At 37.9% G+C, this 20,266-nt stretch overlaps 1 protein-coding gene across 12 annotated transcripts in view; it reads left to right on the forward strand.

Moving 5' to 3' along the window:
• Window positions 1-20,266, forward strand: part of NfI (Nuclear factor I) — a 436,655-nt gene that overhangs the window by 266,909 nt on the left and 149,480 nt on the right. For all 12 annotated transcript variants that reach the window (XM_083117283.1, XM_083117282.1, XM_083117284.1 and 9 more), the window contains one exon: window positions 5,273-5,332. In XM_083117283.1, the coding sequence (XP_082973409.1) occupies window positions 5,273-5,332 (60 nt within the window). The remainder of the gene's footprint in view (window positions 1-5,272; window positions 5,333-20,266) is intronic.

A 20,266-nucleotide genomic window follows, 5' to 3' on the forward strand; every position in this document is an offset into this window, starting at 1 on the left:
TCTAGTACTTAATTGTTCATATTCAGGTAGTAGCTCAATTTGGTGTTGAGTGAACACGGAAAATCGATCTCTCACCGGGAGTCTAATCCGTTACCTTTCGCAACAAAGTATTTCTCGAAACACACACCTAATTGTAGATAACGGGAGTCGAGCTTTCAAGAAAGATTCCGAGGTTGAATGTCACCAAAGTCTAAATTTCTCGCTCGTGGTTTATATATCTTGTTATATTTAATTATTTACACCCCCCTCCCCCCGTTGCAAAAAAAGTTCTAAATTGAAACTAAATTCGCCTAAAACCGAAACAGCTTGTTTAAAATCGAGACGAGACCCTTCGAGGCTTGTCGAAACGGTGTTGAGAACAAAGGAGACCTTTGTAAAATCGTGACGAAATTGAGACTGGTATGATATTTGCAGAATTTACCCAAACCAAATTTAATTTATTTTGCGACTTCTTTAGACATACCAAGCGATGTAAGTCATATAGTATTTTATTTATAGTAATTGCAATGTCGATTTATTAGTGGCAATTTTGAGACTGCTGGGTAGTTGCATATATTCAAGTTAAAATTTTGTTTATAGGGTTCGTGGCAATTATTAAGAAAAGTTGTTTGCCTTAATTACCTCTGTACCCTGTGAAAGTTGGTGCTCCGACTGTATATGTTGCTTATACTTTACATTTTGAAACGAGACCGAGACAGGCTTTTTCAACTCGAGACGAGACCGAGACACTGCCAAGTCTCGTCTCGTTTGGTCTACCAGCTAGCCTATGTAATAATGTTTGCTACCGTGTACTACAGACGCTCCAAAAACTGATTGAAAACTTGGTATTTTCGATTACACACAAGTCTGTAGGTTCTATTCCGGTTAACTTAAATGCATAAAGTTGATTGTGCAACTTTCAGGAACTTCAATGTTTTCTTTCTTTCTATTTCTAGCGCTATAAAGTGGCATTTTGTCACGTTGTGTGAAAATGCGTTGCAGTAGAGCGTCCCAGAATGTTTCTGTTCCCTTCATTTGTTTGCAAGAGAGTCATTGCCCCACGGAGGCCTGGAGAAAACCGTGATAAATATAGTTCCATTGCAGTTAAGGCCTCTCTTCTGCATTGATTTGACGGTTCTGCAGGAGGATGATGGAATTCTCGTCTTTCCAGTATTGTTTAGTAGGATATTCTTATCCTCCTTTGTTTGTATGTGGGCGTCGCATGTGCACAAACACTGGACGTTTTAACTTTACTTGAATTTACTGCTTCATTGTCTTGCTGAAAGGTGCATAGCTAGTTGAAATAAGTTGTACTGGTTACATCTCTAACATCTTGTTGATGGCAGTAGTGATTATGTATGAAAGGTCATCAGAAATGCTCGTGGCCTTGGCATGTCAAACCGGTGTGTTCTATGAAGTAAATATTATGCACTTGTGCATTATGTTACTCTGCAAATGTGTTACTTTTCGAAATATGGCGTCAATGCTGATATTTCTGGGCGTTCAAAATAGTCGCAACTTGAACATAAAATGAAAAAGCCAATTTTTTAAGCGTACCACACGAAACTGGTTATGAACCTTACGGTTGATTCTTTTTTATCCGCCAAATATCGTATGCATAAGTAGTTTTCAACCTTTGGAACACCGCAGCTCGGTGAATTCTGAAAGCCTTTCTTTTTGTAAACTTTTGCATTAATTAATATGTACTCTTGAAATTAAATATTAATAAATAAATTATGAGATAATCATGAAGAGGAATAGTTCGATTATATCTAGGTTTGTTGTTAAATATAAAATCAGGTTTAAATTAGTTCTTAACCACTGGATCAAATAAATTATTGTAGTTTCCTCAGACCAACATCATTATGTTCATTTGGTGAGTGATGATTTCATTTGGCTTATTGCATTTTGAACGTCGAAGAATTCCAATTAATACTAATTTGGAAATCTATGACTACATGATTACACTCGGAAAACTGATAACTATATTACTTAAGTTTGTTGGTTGGAGAAAAAAATGAGTGAGAAAATACTTATGCATCGTAACTTACCAGTTCCGTCAACTGAACAGGAGAAACGACAGAAGGACGTCAACTTGTCGACGATACACTTAACACATGAACACGCCAAATACTTATATATGCTAGTATGTATTTTTTAATTGTTGATGAGAATTGCTGCCCAAATTAAGTGACAAAATTCATGCCCATTGGTTAAGTAAATAATTGCATTCCAGTGTAGTAAATTTTGTTTGGTTATTTTTCTGTCATATATTTTGATGTGTGACAAGGTTTCTAACGAGTTACGAGGGATGTCACTTAGGGATGTAGCAGTAAAACGATGTTTGATTGGATTTCACAAGTTGTGGATAGCCCTCCTTGACTCGGTGAAGAGGTAAGGAAGGATGACGATCAAAGAACGCTCACCTAATCGGGCAGCAACCCCTCTGGCGTCTCGGATTCTGGTGACGACCACATCGCGAGCAAGACAGTAACCCCGGGTAGCAGGCGTAGGCTGTCATCACCTGAACGGTAGCGGGCGTCGACCGCGCGACCACGATAACGTTTGCACACCCGTAATGTTTCCTAAAAGTCCGGGGTACTTATCCGACTCGCCACGTGCCGTGTTTCTGATGAGCTTGCAAGCTGCCCTGCCACTACTTCCCTCTTTCGATCAGGAAGAGCGACCCGGTAGTTGCAAGCTGGATTCTGTCTAGCCAGAGGAATTTTGTTATTGTCGCTCCTGTTTTGCAGTGGCTATTCCTCCTGTAATTCGCTGTATCTTTATTGCATTAAGTTTAAGATAAAGCAATGGACATGAGAAAGATTATCGTGGGAATGTATGTTATGGCCATTCTTTTGTGATATGTGGTAAAAGTATATACTTTTGCATTAAGGCAAGCGAAAACCTCACGTCTGGTTTATTTATAATACAGCGGTAGAAGGGTAATGAAATCCTACATTTCCTTTCGTAATTTTCCTTGCGACGTTTTCAATGGTGTGAAGTTTATTTGCTTTTATCACAGAATGTAGCGATGCGACAGACTCTCATTGAACTCTGTAGGCAGAAATGTGAGTAAACATACGTTTGTTTTCTCATCAAGGAAAATATGACATACCCTAAAATTATTTAACGTTATTGTTCACTAATTTCTTTGACAACATACCTTTACGCATACACATAATGTTGATGGTGTTTATCAAAGTAGTCCCCAGTGGATGCGATGCACTTGCCCCAGCGTTTTTGCCAGTCTTCAAAGACATGCTGTAAGCCGTTTATTGATAGATCCTTCAGAATCGTCTCCGCAGTCTTCGCTGCTGCTGCTTCTGATGATGGAAAATGCATCCCGCGAAGGCGTTTCTTCAAATTTTGGAAAAGAAAAAAGTCGCATGGGGCTAAGTCTGGACTATAGGGAGGATGAGGAACACACTTCACATCGTTTCTCGCGAGATATTCAGAAGCCATATTTACGATGTGCGGTCGTCCTGTTTGTCTATGAGGAGTCGTGGAACCCTCCGTGCACAAACATATCTCATGGGTATTATTTCTGTTGCCCAACGTGTGGGTGAAATTTTCAGTTTTTCTGATAGTACTTATAACATTATTCAACAATCTTCTCTCACGATGACAGCAGCGGTGTTGATGCTTTCTTCCATAAGAGCACTGATCGGAGCTCCGGGTCCACCTTCCTCTTAAATTGGTTGTGCCCCTTGCAAGCATTTTAAACCACCTTCGAGTTGTGCTATAGGGAAGACCAGACGGCCTCCTGTAGCATTGAATATATCGCAGCTGACGATTTGTTCTGACGAAACCTGCAAAATTTCAACGCAGCGTATTGTTCGTTGCGTGTTACCTCCATTATTTCCGTAGGCGGAACTGAACATGTCTCAACATGCACGGTTGTCAGAGGCGCACAAACTGAAGTCAAAACAATGAAACTAGTACGACGTATACATTACACATTAAGCGAACAATATAACATGAAATTAAATTTACCGCGAAAAATTATGAATTAAAAAATTATGATCATTCTTTATAGAGCATTCCCTGACATTCGCCACGAGACTCGGCGGCAAGCGGCCCGGCATCAGCGCTTGTCTTTCCCGGTGAACGGGTCCGCGACAGTCGCACGCTACAGTCTTTTTTTTCGCTCTCCCTGCCTTCGCTCTCTTTCCCTTTCAGTTGACGTTGCAGACTGACGCCAGTATAATCTTCTCTCGGAAGTTGTGATGTGTCGTGTCCGTATGTTGAAAATTGTGGCTTAATATGGCATCACAAAAGTTTACATTACAACAAAGGATTTATCTTGTCGAGTGTTACTTCGGAAAGAGGAATTGTGGAGAAGTGCGACGACGTTTTGCAACGAAATTTCCTAGTGTTCCCGTTCCACATAGGACCACTATATTAAACCTCTTAAAAAAGTTAGAGTAACAGGGTCAGTTCTGAATAAAAGTGGAAAGAGAATGGGGAAATCTAAAAAATAAAGTATACAAAGACAATCCGCACACCATTCGTGAGTTAAAAGAGAGTATCGTACGAGAAATCGGGAGAATTACAGTAGACGAACTTGCACGTGTAAATGCCAATTTCCTGCCAGGAATGTGTTGCAGCAGAGAGACATCATTTTCAACACCTTCTGTAGTCAAGTTTAGTACACAATATGAAAACTGTAATTTTAATAGCCGACTGTCGCGGACCCGTTCACCGGGAAAGACAAGCGCTGATGCCGGGCTGCTTGCCGCCGAGTCTCGTAGTGAATGTCAGGGAATGCTCTGTAGAACAGCCCACGTATATCTGGTGGCAGTGGTGTAAAGCTAAGATTGAAATCGTGATGCAGTTTTACCCCCTCCACACTCTTCTACTGTATTCTTAATAATGTTTCTTCTTGCCCTTTGTTAATCGAACTTTTGTTTTCAGTTTGCTGAAAATTACTTGGTGTAACTACCTGCGGATTTTAATACACGTAATAGTTGTATTTGCAAGAGGAGAATATGCACCAGAAATTCAATCTTTAACCTGAAATGTTCTGTTAAAGTATTTAGTTGCTGTATAATACTGTCTCATATTTCGAGTTGCTGTATTTTAACATTTGAAGATAATATTTCCGGTCATAGGCTTCTTTCATACAAATTTTAACCTCATGCTTCTTCGTTTGCTTTCCTGTAAAATTTCTTAAATCATGTCCTTCATGGAACAATAGAATGCAGGACCGAAATGTCATTTGAGCTAGTTTTGGTGATTTGTTGTTCAAGAAGCTTGTTTTCTGACAATTTATAAGGTCTTTCTCTTTCAGAAATTCTGAGTGGAATATGTGATAATAATAACGAAAAAGAAGACGACAGAGGAATCAAAGGTAGGTATAAGTTTTATGTTTATTAGTCTTTCCGTATTCGTTCACTTCTTAAAAAGTTGCCTTGTGTGTTGTTTTCTCATATTAATCATTTTAATATTTTGCATTGATGAAATATAGCATGATAAATTTCATGTTAGGTATCATTATCTTAAATGCATCCATTGGAAACAAAATTATTATTTCCCTTTTCCTTTTTAAAAATAATGCTTGTTTTTCAAAAGTTTCATTCCTTGAAAATCTGCCTGTGAATAAAAAACTTACACTGAATTTTTGTGTCTTCATGGGATAACTGCAGTGAAACAGTTTTTATGCCAATTTTGTAGTTTCATATATTAATGTTTTACATGAAGAAAGTTTTGAGTGAGTCTTTACAAGTTGAGGGTGAGGTAGTTTTTCTTATGATTTGGGCCTTGACGTCCAGTTTGACGCTATATTTCATTAAATTATCGTTTTCCATTTAAGCAATTCAGTGGTTTCGAAAGTGTGAATTTTGTTTTCTGCTAGCTCGCTGTAGAAATGCTTGAATTTCATAAAATTTTGAGATGAAATTCATGTAACAAATGTTCGAAACAATTGTGCTCTTTGGCTATCGCTTGTGTTTGCTACCTTCTGCTACATCCCTCATTTAAGAGAGATTGGATGTTTGGTTCTGAATAGTGTAAGTTTTATTTCCTTATTATACGTCCTTTTGTGTGCAAGTACTACAAGTCGTAAAGTTGAGACGTTTGTGATCTCTGACCAATAATTAGTCAAAAATGGATTGGCGGTTGGTTTCTGTTTTTTACCAGGGATTTAATCTCAAGGTAAATGTGCAGTTTGGCCCGAGAACTGTGGTAATGTTGTAGGATTGCTTGGTTGGGGATTTAAGTATCGACTCTGTAATTCGAAGATAGAAATAGCGTGCAGTGTAGGAAAGCTTGATGTATGTTTTGCGGTCGATTATTGCAAGTTCGAGAAGTCAACCACGAGGTGCGACCCTTGGGACTTAGAACCAGTCTCGGTATGCTTGTGATTGGAACCGAGTAGAAAATTTACAGTCAACATTTCCGTTCTTTTCTTCCTGCCTTCTCCTTTCTTTTATAGTTCACAACTTCACAGCACGGTATAGATCGCTCCCCGTCGCTGACTTGGCTTATTTTTTTCTCTCGTCTCCTTTTCTCTCAGTCTATTGCCGAGGAAGAGAGGAATAGGCACATCCGGATAGACGATTAAAAGAAGAGCCTTTCGCAGAATGGTCCTTTTCCTTCCAACTTCCTTTGGTTCCGGTACCACCCTGGTTACCCTCTCCATCGTACAGTGTTGCCAGATCTCGTTCAGGTTTCCCCGAGTATAAGAGATATGGAGACGCGGAGCGGAGACGACTCGTGTTCACTTCTTTGACGGGACGCATTGGAGAGGAAAGCGACTGCCGACCTGACTGTCGCCCAGGGCATGATTTAAGAACCACTACATCAGACGTAATCTCTTGGCTGCTGTACGTCTTAACGCCGGGATACACACATTTTCCCCACCAACACCTCTCTCCTGCTCCGTTCCTCTCCGTCTATTTATTCTGTTCCATTAATCCGAGTTGCAAAGAAGATGCTCGGTCAGGCTGGAGGAAGCAGTCGGAGGAATCCGGGGAATTTGTATGCAGAGTTGACCGCCGTTTTGTCTAGGGCTCATTACAATGGAAACGTTCTCGCAATCTCCCGACCATCTTAATACCCTGAGCCCTACGCACGGATCACAACGCAGAATTGCAGCTCTGTCAGTCCGAATTCAAAACAACGTCTGTAATTACACATTCGATTACCGCGAGTTGTTTCCAAGCGTCTGCCTTTGCCTCGGCGCTGTTGAAAGTCTGAAGAGGGGAAATCTTCTTTCTTAAACGGATACTGCGAAAATTGCATTGTTCTTAAGCTGGATGTATCCATACATTTCGTATCTTGTTTCATTAAAGATTTTGTCTCCCAACTACTGCAATTCCTTCCTGGAGACGAACTGTGCTGTAATATTAGTAAAACCTGATCAAAATAATTTAGAGGTGATGCTCCTTTTTTTTTTTTTTTTACATAAACATATTTGTCCTTAAATTATTGCATAATGGAAAACAGGATTTACAGGCACATGCATGTTTATTTTAAAATGGCATATTTAAAAAATAATCATTTCCTTAGTCTTTTGACAAAAAATTAAGTAAATGAAACTACATGCATCGTGTTGCATATTTTGGCATTTTTGGCCACAAATGCATATTTTATTTTGCACATGAAGTCCATGTTTTGCAGAACTTGTCAGAATTTTTACTTTTTTTGGTCAAATGTAAGGTTTTCCAAGTTAGAAACTACGGTAGTCGGTAAAACTATTCAAAGATGCGTTCCATTAATTAATTGCATAGCAACCTCAACGTTTTCCTTACGGTCCCAACAAACAAGGAAATATGTATAGATAAATATTTTCTTAGCCCGAATATGTACTTTTGTATAATATTTAGTTCTGTATTAAATACAGAAAGGAGGAAAGATATTGACTGTTGATAGATACTGGGACAAGTGCAATGTTAATCATGAGAAAGTCGTCTTGTGTAATGTTTGTTTAGAAAAGACAAGAATTGTTATTCATTTTCAAGTTGAAATTAAGGATCTATTTGATGTTCCCAGCACGAAATATATTCCTGTTTTGGCATGTCACTTTAAAGATCTTTCTCATTCTACAATGATGTAAAATTTTCAGTAAAAATTGATAACTTTATACATTGTATAGAATTTCACTCGGGATTACAACGTACGTTGTGTTCATTTTTATGTCGGATATTGTTATGTTTTACGTCATATTTGCATGCATGTTTTGCTAGTATCGTATTGTACATTTACTATTTAGTTTTGCGTATCTGCTGCTTTTGGCTAATCGCGATTATGAAGATGAGATTGATAACGAACCCTCACAAAGAACAACAATGCCGGAACTTAAATCTGGAAACTCCGGTGGCGAGGTCGGAAGTAGACCACTTGTAAATTAGTACAATATTATATTTCCCAATTGTTTTTATTAAAATGAGAAGGGTGGAAATTGCTTTCATCAACCAAAAGAAATATGTAACGGATTTAATATCGTACTGCCACCTCGATAGCCAAGCGCGTTGAGTGTTCGGCTTGCGAGATCTGAGTTTGTAGAATATGTCTCATATATTTTTTTCTTTCGTGTATTTCATATCATCATTCATCCTCGTCGTTGCGTTTGGCTCCTTTGTACCGTATATTTCTAGTAAGGAACGTTCTACCAGTCGGCCGTTTTATGTTGTTTTTTCCACGAATATTATTATTAACTTTCTTTCTGTTATGATATCGTTCCTTTACAACTCTTTCGTTAGTAAGAGTTTATATTGTTTGTAAAGCTTTGTGTAAGTTGTCAGGCAGTGTAAAACTTATTCTTTGTAGTAATATACGGAAATGAAATTGAAGAAATCAAGGTTCATGTAATTCTCAATACAAATTCCATCCTCTAGTGGTGTGTATCTTTGCTTAGTGCTATACATTTTTTCTGTTTATTTCATTTGTTTCATTTTTTAGTTTGTAAGTTCGCTTTATGCACATATAGGCTAACCGTGACTGGACCTACAGTTTAAAGTGTACCTCCACTGGATATCGAACTCGGAACCCTTTCATTACAAGGTAACGACCTCACCACTACGCCATCGTGGAAGCTCCACTTGTTTCATTCTACAACAACAGAATGAACAGATGAAAAGTAATTCTGTATATCGTTGTATGAACTATTAGAACTATTGGGTTTCTTTTGTCTTGAAGTACGAGCCTTTCGTCCTGACACAACCAACTTAACAAGAATCGGTGAATGAGCTTATTTGTTTATCAGTTTCTCGCAAATGTCCCTTTTCATTTCCGAATAAGTATGAATTAATATTTTTAAAAACCCGAGGAATTTAAACAGTGGCACACATCCTGCATAGCTAAAGGAAACTGCAATTTCTAAATGGATTCTGCCTAGTTTGTCAAGTTTTCATTACTCTCTTCAATGACGTAATTTTCTGCTAATCGAGATATTTTCTTTTTTTCCCTTTCTTTCGTCTTTTTCCCATTGGCGAGCATGAATTGTTCGAAGCGCATAATGTTCATAAGATGTGCTTCGAGCTATCTAGTAGATCGTTTCCCCCAGAATGGGGCAGGCCCTTTCTGTAACTCTTCGGACGAGTGAACGGAGAATGTTTCCACATCTTTGTTGGAGAATGTCCAGAGAGTGATAGACAGGATTGAGATTCGTGGTGGCATACAAGTAATGGCATTGCGATAGCATCTCTTTTTCCTGCTTGTGACTATGGTGATGTGACTTCGCAATAAGGAGACTTGAAAAAATGAAAATTGTTCCTTTTGATGAATAGACTCGAGACTCGACAGAAACATTACTTGAAGTAGTGTAAAATTCTGGTAGAAAGATATTTACAAATTTAATATGCTATATTCTTAATTAAAATGCAGTTTGTGAACACGAAGTAGATTAAGCGGTTGGATTCAATTTTACTAATGCAAAAATGTCAAATTACCAAATAGTTACTGCTGTATATCGTATGGAACCAGTCTGTTATGTACACATGTGAAGACATAGTTCAAAATTGATATTTGTGTATATATACAATATTTGAATGCTTGTCTGTTTTTTTGCTAGATATATTCATGCCCTTTGGTAGTATATTTTCGCTATAGTTCCTCTACTCTAACATCATAATATTCGCGTTCCAGTGCACTATGACATGACATCACTTAGTTGAACTCAAATTTGATGTAATTTATGGTGGAGTTGCTCTATGCGATTATTTACATCCGGTTGTCTCATATAGCTTACCCCTAATACACGTTTAGAAGGAGCAATGACTTACAACAGAGTAATAAATCCAAACATTAGCTACCAATGACTTTGTGTTTTGTTTCGAAAAATTCATTATTGTGGAGAAAAACACATGGATACACAATAGAAATGTGATTTTGCAGTCCCCCACATGGCAAAATTACTATAAAACTTACCATAATAATTTTGCACAAACAACATTTTCTCGTAAAGTGCCGTTTGTCGTGTAGACTACTTAATCTAATCGAAATATAATTTTTAATATAATCGTGACTTATGAATCTCAAAGAAGAAAAATTGAAAAAACGTTTCTCAGTGAACTATCCAAATATGAAACTAGCACTTCAAACTAAACATTCAGTAATGTACTTTCACGGGTCACAAACGTTTGCTCCTGCACACTCATTGTCTACAGAGAGCACGTGAAGTACTTATGCAGAGTTTCCCGCGAAACCCTAGCATATTTTTGTTAATGTAAATCGAGCCTGGGTCGTGATCCTTTTTTCATGGCATGAGTGAAGTACCAATAACGTTCACCTCGTAGAGTTCAGCTGATGATTCCCAGGTAACCATTGTTGTGAGATTAATGTGGTTTTTTTTTGTGTTTTTTTTTTCAAATCATGTCCACTCCAGTGTCTCTTAGAGAAGTGTAACACAAAAGTTTCCCAATTAGCCAAGGACTCCATATCACCTGATTTTCAGAGAAAAGCGTGAACCCTCAGCTACTGAAACGTTTTGCTAAGAAAATGCCGGCTAGTCTTGAATTGATCTTAGGTATTTAAAAAAGACCATAAAATATGTGACTTTCCAATAAAAAAAATGGCGTCATAGACCTCCAGATTGGTTCCGCGAAGCACCAATTGGCACACAACTGGCAAACAATGTATTGTGCTTTCTTTTACAGTCGACGACAGAGATAATAACAGACAATTTGTGCGTCACTATGCTCATTCAGTCATTTTATCCAATGTGAGGTTCAAAAATTGAAATAAAAGCAATAATAAGCAGAGGACAAATTTATGATTTTTTTTTTTCAAATTATTGAAACAAATAATTAGGAGTAAAAACTTATAAAAAGTTTTGGAATACTTTCAGATCAACAAATCGTGACAAGTACAGTGTGACAGCACTTATATACCCTTGAAATGATTAATTTCGCACCTTTTCAGCTATGCATAATCATTTCACAGCGTCTGCAGCACAGGTTGTCCATATTTAGTCCTTGCTCATATTTGGACACTTTCCTCTCTGTTTTTGAACAGCGGGCTCGATGGTCAAGCTCGTTGGTTGATTTTCGATCTCGCCACTGAAGTTCCGGGCTTCATGTTTGGGCCTGGACTTGGGTGTTCTTTGCGAGCGCCCCTTCATCAATTTATTCTAATCATCGCTCATCCTTATCGCCGCGATTAGCCAAAGATAGCAGGAAACGACGCTAAATAACAAAGAAATACAATGCAAATACGAGTTTACATAACTACATGAACCAAATAAAAGCAGCTTTGTTTGATGTCTTCATCAAGAATATATGTGGATGTTTTAAAAAACGTTCTTCTCTGCATAAATTTATTTCTTGTTGGTCAACTAGGCTTGACGTTTGCTGGCTTTTGTTCTACGAATCTGACGTTAGTTTTAAACTAATGTAATACATCGGCAACCATCAGGAGATATGAAATATATCGCATCTCAGTCAGGGAAAGTATTAATACAGTATAATACGTGATTTATTAATATAGGATCAGTATTACCGTTTGACAGAACTACACATTTAGCAGCTCTTGCTGATCCGTATTGCTCTCTTTTATTGTTTTACATGTTCGTTCTATTTAAACCTCTCATTAAGTAACAAATGTACGTAGGTCAGGCACGAAATGTTCAGTGAAGTTAATGTTGAGACACTGAACTAAATTTTGTGACATTCAAACACAAATTTATGTGGAATTATGTTCAGTAGAGTTACTCAAAGGAAATATTGTGATAAACAAATTGCCATCTTTTACACCCTTACTTGGATATAAAGTAGTGTTGATAATTATTAGTCTGTTTAAAATGGTTATTTATTCTGCACATTTGCATGGACTGTATCTTACGTTCAAATGCTGTGGATAGAATACAATAAGAAGAAAGAAGCAGATCGGAAGAAACTGACCCAATAGGTGATCTGGTTTTTAGTTTTAAGAAGCTTCCCGAATGGCGGTTCTAATCTGAGAAACAAATTAGTCATGTCCCTCTCCAGACTGCGGGATAATTCAGGCAATTAGCACAACTATCCATCTTCCCTGTCAAGAGATGGGACAGAAAAACCCGAAGCGACAACCTCTTCTGCCTCTTCCCACAGAAATCTTGCGTCTGTTCAACACCAGAAACTGGTGGTGTTTCGGAGGAAAAAATCGATCGCATGCGTTTCTCAAATATCTTCACCTGCTTGCTTCTATGATTGAATTGAATACTGTGCTTTATTTGTCGAAGCTGTATATTTACCTTTTTAAAAGAGAAGCGTTTAAATAAGATCGTTTGACGTGCTTTAAGAAAGAAATACGGCTTTAAGGTGGATACATAGTTGTTTTTACTTGGAGGAAACCACATTCTTGATGATTTGTATTAGTTTTCAAACTTTCAATTACATTTCCCTTTTGGTCTTTTAATAATATTAATGTACTGTTTTCTTATTCCAGTAAGCACAAAACTTGTTTTAAAATAGCATTCAATAATAGAAATCACGTTTTTTGTTCTTTCCATGGAACAACGTTCCATTTTCCGATATTTTCTTTTGGGTTGGAAATTTAATTGTGGCAACACTGCTGTTTATATGCCATGAAATGGAATCGGTGCTTCTCATTTATACCACATGTTACGTTGATACCTAAGCTACCTCCCAGTAAATTGACTCTTCCTTCCAACTAGGCGTATGCACAGAGATGAGAGGAATAGTCGTAACGCACTCTGAGTACGTGGGATCGAACCAAGAACCTTCACCATTGAGGGGGGTGATGTAGCTCGCTTAATCATTCATCCTCCTCATTTGAGCACTCGCCCTTCAAGGTAAGCCTAATGGTAATGGGCGAGAGGTACTAACTACACACTTGGAAATGGCAAAACACAAGCTTTCGGATTTATACCTTCAAGTCTAGATCAACATGGTTGGAAGTAACAATACCTGTCTGTCTCTGATGATACAATTCCCCGCTGATAGCTGTTCATATCGAAACGTGTTCGATCGCTCAATCTCCTCAGTTCCTTCTTGTTCGGCGATTCCAGGCAAAAGACCCCACACCACACGTTGCTCTCTGTTTTGTTCTCTTTCCTCCTTCCCTGGTCGTTGCCCTGAAATACCAGCTGATCAGCACCTTAACTCCAATAGACCAGGAAGGATTTGTAAATTACTGATGTGACATTCTTTGAATGCCTGAGAGAGCAACGGCTGGCGACAGGGGTTATGAATTCAGGCTAGCTATAAATCTCAATTTAGAAGAGATTGATACGATTACCCCCTCTGGAAAAAATTTCCAGAATTGAAATTTATATTTAAGGTATCCATGTTGATCTATCCTTATAAATCGAAGTTTTTATTAAAAACATAGAAAAAATAAAAATGAAATAAAACCATAGTTTCCGCCAAAACCGAAAAGAAAAAAAAATAATGATAACAGAATAGTAATTGAGTAAATACTTGGCGATACTTCAGACGCGAGAACTGGCCATAGGCATAAATGTACTGTCTGGTGTAACTGGCCGTAAGAAAAACAAATAACAAGCTCGCATCTTTGCTTAGTAAAAAAAAAAATAGCACAGTGCTTAACTTGCACTTTGATACTCGCTCACATAATCATGCATGGAATGAGCGTACCGTCAATTTTGTAATAGATGCGGAAGATTGACATGTGATGGTCACTGACATAACTGACGTAACATGTTAAAGGTGTGGCCAAGCAACAATGATGACTGCTTATGACCTGAGGTCGCCAAAAGGGGGCGTGAACACACGTGTGCGTTAGTAGTCAACACAAGTGGACTCACACGACACATATTTTCACTTGAGTTAAAAAGTACCGTAAATTCGCGGATACACTACGTAGTGTTTGTATGTGTGTATAATAAATATATTTCCACTTGGGTTCTTCTTGTTTTATATTGCGATGCACACGCATTCACTGGAAGTGTTTGGAGTTGTCACGATAGTTCAGTGGATTGTTATCACTCTCGGCACTACTGGAATTACGGATGTAAGTATGAATTAATATTTGGAATCCATGAAGCACACATGTACACTTGGGGGAAACATGCCGTCGAGTTACTGTGAGACTTCCCTTTGTAGGTTGATGCACTTAGCAATTTTGCTTCGATGTTTTCTTTAAAGCTGGTAAGAAAACGATCGACAAGGGCATGTGTTAAAAGCACTGTTGATTAGTATTGTTCGGTGTACTTAATGATGAATAAACGACTTTTAAATATTTTCACATGGTACACTCCCGTGCAAAAGTTGCACAACTGGTTGCACACAGATTTTCATTTCAACGTTTCTTTCAAGGAACTAAGTGAGAAACGGTCGACAAAATTGTAGACACTGGCGAAACACGATTTTGTCATGCAGCATATTCACTTAAACCATGTAAAATTGCACCGTTGATAAGCATAGTTTGTGCATTTATGGAAAAGTGAATGAGACATGGGACGTTGAAACTCACTGAGTACACTCCTGTGCATGACGTTAAAAGACAGGTTGCACACACTGGAAGGTTCTTCTTTGTGGGTGTAAAACTGCTTTACATGAAAGTTGTAGAGTTGAATGTGACGCATTACATGTCACATAAAAATGCACTTTCGTAAACACTGCGGAATGACTTTTTAGGAGGGGTCATGTACATTCTGTAATGCAAGTGTACAGAGGTGAGAAGTGTAAACACTAGGATACGTCCTTGATGAATTTCTGCTTCTTCATTGGGTGAAATTTATAAAGACTGGCAGATTTTGGGGAACGTTTACACACAGTGATGACTTGGATTATGTAAGCTGCACTTTTGATTGAAGTACCGTGATATTTGTGGAAAGCGATGCACTTCCGGAACAGGAGCATATTGTGTGTAGTTTGTGGGGACAAAACTACGGTGTTCATTCTTCTCTCTGGTATTCTGCTCTCTTCCCTGCTCCCTCTTCATGTCTTCTGTTCTTCTTTTCTGCATCTCTTCTGTTCTTCTTTTGTGGGAGCATTGATGGGGAAAGGGACTGAAGAATTTTGTCCGGTTTGGGAGTTTCTTCTTATAAGGGTGGAAAGTGTTTGTTCCATGTACTAAAATACTGGCAGGCTGGCTGGCTCACATGGCTGTTGCATGCTGTTGTCCTGGGAAGCTAAACCGTCGGGATGCGTGCAGATTCGGGTTCGAATCCCGTTCTCCTCGCTGGTGATTGGCCAAACTGCTGCATGTTGATTCCCAATAGATACGCTGGGAAAATCCTTCTCCTGTTGATAGCTCTTGACTGGTGTGATGAATAGACAGACTTAGGTAAAGGATAAAGTATAATTTCGTAAACGGGAAATGAGGAAAGGGGTGTTGATCTAGACTTATTAACACAAATACAGAAATTCAACTGCTTTGCCATTCCTCGTATGAACATTTATAAGTTACCACGATAATACAATATAAAGAAAGCTAATAACCATAAAATAATAAGGTATGTAATTAGATTGATACTGAATAAGGTTAGTTATATTTATGTGAGAATTCATAACGAAACCAATGAAATATTTGTTAAAATTATCGAAATTATTTCTTTAATTTCCCTTGTGCTATGAGAAATGTCCTGTTTCCGTTTGATTCAACTTAAATTACTACTACTCTTTTGAATGGAAAATTGCTTGCTATAAACATTGAAAACTCTACTTTGCCTATTATTATACTATTGTTAACGAACATTCTAGACAGTCGACCAAGTCCTGTTATCGTTAAAAATTGAACGTGTACTGGCTCATTGTGGTGAGAGAGGTTTAAAATATACATACTTTTACTGGGAAATAAAACGTTAAGATATATAATCGCTTAAATTTATTCTAATAGTTTGCTTCGCTTGAAGCAAATTCTGTTCGTAAAAGCGTTTCTGGGAATTATAACGCCGGAGTGGCAACATTGTATCAAACAAAGAATTTGCTATCATTGAAGTTTTCCTTCCCGTGGTTGTCCTGTTAAAGGAATACATGTCTTTCGCGGCCGAAGTGGCTGCTTCTTGCTGCGTAACTCGATACAAGAGGGAAAGGGGGGTGATTTTCTTACGTTGCAAATTCTTCATTCCGACGGCTTCAAAACTGGAGACTAAATTCAACGTTTGGAAAAAAAAAAATGTGTCGTGACAAGCCGACTGGGTCCAAAGATGATTGCGGGATGGCAAGGGGTTTGAGGAGTGAGAGGGGTTTACTTCTCCGCTGCCGAGCTGGACTTTGGTCGCTCCCATACAAAAATGCACGTGTTTAAAACTGTACTGTTTACTCTCTCTAATGTTTATAACGTCGGGCTGGACTCGCGGTGATCGTTTGCCTGGTTATCGCGGAGGATTCGCCCGCAGCGGTGTTAACACTTTTGGCGCTGCTCCCGTTTTTCAGCTTGTGAGGTTTAAACTTTGATTCCAGCGACGTTGCTGCTGGCGATCGCGCTGACGCGACTCGAACCATGTCCCAATATTATTTCAAATTACCAGGCAAGCAGTTTAGTACAATCGAGGGTGTTTTAATAAGAAAATTCTTATTCTGAAGAACATGATTAATAAATTACTTTGGTTTCTTGTTAAGATGACACGATTTATGTAATGCTTCTGCTCTTGACTGTACAAGTTCCTGTGCATATTTAGTCTCAACCGCAGTTACTCTTTCTTACAACTAACGTTATTTCCTACCTGAAGTTTTACTTTTCTTGATGGGGGCTTTTCTGGTTTAAATTTGTTCAAACTTTACTATTTAAAAGATAATTATTATTTTAGTCTCGTTAGTTTACTTTTCGTCTGCTAACAATCGTTTATTTTGAAATCGACCATAAAAAATAAGATAAAGTACTCTCTAAACATGCGATAATTAACTTTATATTATGCTAACATCACTAAAAATGAAGAATCTATAATTCCCTCTACTCATTCTAAAATATGCTTAGCATATTATTGTGGCAAAGTTAGAAACTAAAACCGTCGTGGTTTAATCATTATCATTCTGCGATGGCAGAATGGATTTCCAGGATTATCGGTTGCAATCCAATATCCGCAGGAAAATACTTGTTATTGGAGCGCAAAAAAAATCTTGACGTCGTCGTCTACATATTCATATAATATAAATATTCTCATAACTGGCGCTTAAAATAAACATTGCTAATATAATCATATACCTTCTTCTGAAGAGTAACTATAAAATTCTAGTGATGTATTCGCTTAGCTAGTATTATTACATACTGCAAAAAAACTTTTGTGCCTAAAGCACATTATTAAATAATAAGTCTGCTTTTAATCTTTAATATTATTAGTGCCATTTTATTATAAATTATTATTATGTCATGCAAGTGAATTTAAAATATTAGACCTGTTTCACTTTAATAAATACCGTAACTTGGAGCAGAATATTAATATTTATATTTTAAAATTTAAAACAAACTACATTTTAAAGTTTTTAACATTCGAAGCTACAACGTGCTAAGGATAAATATTCAACTGTCAAACGAAACAATGTTTCGGACAGGAAAAAAAATATATAAATATAAACTAACAATAAAATCTCGTTAATATGTGAGAAACGTCCACGCCGTGTAATGCTCTCATAATTCACTTCTAGTTATTCAAAATAAGTTGGCTGTGCCTAACTTTGCTTAAAGCATATAAGTATATGTATATATGTGTACGGATTCATTCTCGTCACAACTGCTTACCTGTGTACAGACATCTCTCGTTACTGCAGCCTAATTATACATCTATTACTTCTCAACTAGAACTTTTAATTAATCGGGCGGTTTATATCCTAAATCACGGTACGAAGATTGTACATGCGTGTCGAGGAATATAATTAACGTTTCGTCTCTTTACATATTAACATGGATTAAAATTTTCAGGCAATGTATGCGTAAGTTAGGTAACATAAGGCAAGTGACTATCTCGTATAAACTTCACTATCTCCTTAATCTAAGCTCCCTTCATGAGGTGCTAGGAGACTTCAGTCATTAAGAATATAAATGAGTGGTCCTCGGGGCCTTATTCGTTCCCAAAACTATATATGTATAAAATGTAATATCCTCGTTGCAAAAGTCTTAGCAGTCATAGTTCAAGCATTCTAAATCCTTTACAAGTTACGGTCAGTTTTAAACCAAATTTAAATTAAACTTTTAAGAAATTTCAATTAATAATAATAATAATAACAATATATTGACTCAAACAAGCATACTCTGTGCCATAACTCGTTAAAATGCACATAGTGCTGATTGACTCTGACTCGGTGGCACTAATTTATTTTCCTCATTCATAAATAACTTTAAAATCCACTTTTAATCCACGTTGTTAATTAATTAAAATGTTAAGGGTAAAAAATCGTTTACTGCTGACTATAGCTTACTGCATCCTCATAACCAACGTTGTCATAATTTTCATATCCAAGATCATATAAAATAAAATCTAAAATCACTGTCAATGCAAGAAATCATCAAATCTAAATGCCTTATTCTTATTCCTTATTTAAAATTCTGGATGGTAAAAATTTCCCAAGTGGGAATTTGTTGTAGCCATGGTACCGGGTTCGTGAGTGAACCACAGAGCTACCAGGAGCAGATTGATAGGGAATCGTCCACGGACGTCCCTGGGCCGGCCACATTTTTGATGACATGGGCCTCCCTAAAATCCGACATCGAACCTTCCGCCACGCGGAATGACGGACGCTCCTGATACCAAATTGCCAGCCCGACGCGGATAACCGCGATGGAGCTGGGGCGCAGGTTCCTCCGCAATTTACATTTTGCGGGTGACCGACTCTGACTTGAGGTCTATAGGTTTCATCTGATTCATCCTCAAGTTAGAACTCGACATCTATCATAGCTTAATGGTTCTCCCCAGCTGATATTAGCATTAAAACACGTGTAACTCTATAAATTCTCTACTTTTAAATACGTACGCAGCCTGTTATTCATTTAATGTTTTCATTATAACTTTCATCCTTTCTTTTCTCTGCCTAGAAATGAGAAAACATATCTGGAGGGTGAGGAAGCCTAATTTAAAATAAAATGTTATTTTTCTTTGCGTTTCCGCCTGAGATGAACGAAATCGGGCACAAAAATGGCATGACGGTTCTATGTTCTTAGTTTTCATTTATTTCAAACTGAAATGAATGAAAATTCCAGCACCTCCATCCACGTAACGCACTCTGAGTACGTGGGATCGAACCAAGAACCTTCACCATTGAGGGGGGTGATGTAGCTCGCTTAATCATTCATCCTCCTCATTTGAGCACTCGCCCTTCAAGGTAAGCCTAATGGTAATGGGCGAGAGGTACTAACTACACACTTGGAAATGGCAAAACACAAGCTTTCGGATTTATACCTTCAAGTCTAGATCAACATGGTTGGAAGTAACAATACCTGTCTGTCTCTGATGATACAATTCCCCGCTGATAGCTGTTCATATCGAAACGTGTTCGATCGCTCAATCTCCTCAGTTCCTTCTTGTTCGGCGATTCCAGGCAAAAGACCCCACACCACACGTTGCTCTCTGTTTTGTTCTCTTTCCTCCTTCCCTGGTCGTTGCCCTGAAATACCAGCTGATCAGCACCTTAACTCCAATAGACCAGGAAGGATTTGTAAATTACTGATGTGACATTCTTTGAATGCCTGAGAGAGCAACGGCTGGCGACAGGGGTTATGAATTCAGGCTAGCTATAAATCTCAATTTAGAAGAGATTGATACGTAGTGTATCATTGGAGTTGGCGGTCTTAAGTTGTGTAGTCAGAACCCCACTAATGTGACAGACCGTCAATGCGCAGTATTACTGTTCATTTTTGGAACATAACCTGCGACCTCCGTTGTGAAAGAAGATGCGATGCTCTACCAGTCCCTGTGAATTTGATTTGATCTCTAAGATGAAGCTTC

This window comes from Lepisma saccharinum, chromosome 2 (assembly GCF_977018435.1).
Source record: "Lepisma saccharinum chromosome 2, izLepSacc3.1, whole genome shotgun sequence".
In the NCBI taxonomy this organism is placed as follows: domain Eukaryota; kingdom Metazoa; phylum Arthropoda; class Insecta; order Zygentoma; family Lepismatidae; genus Lepisma; species Lepisma saccharinum.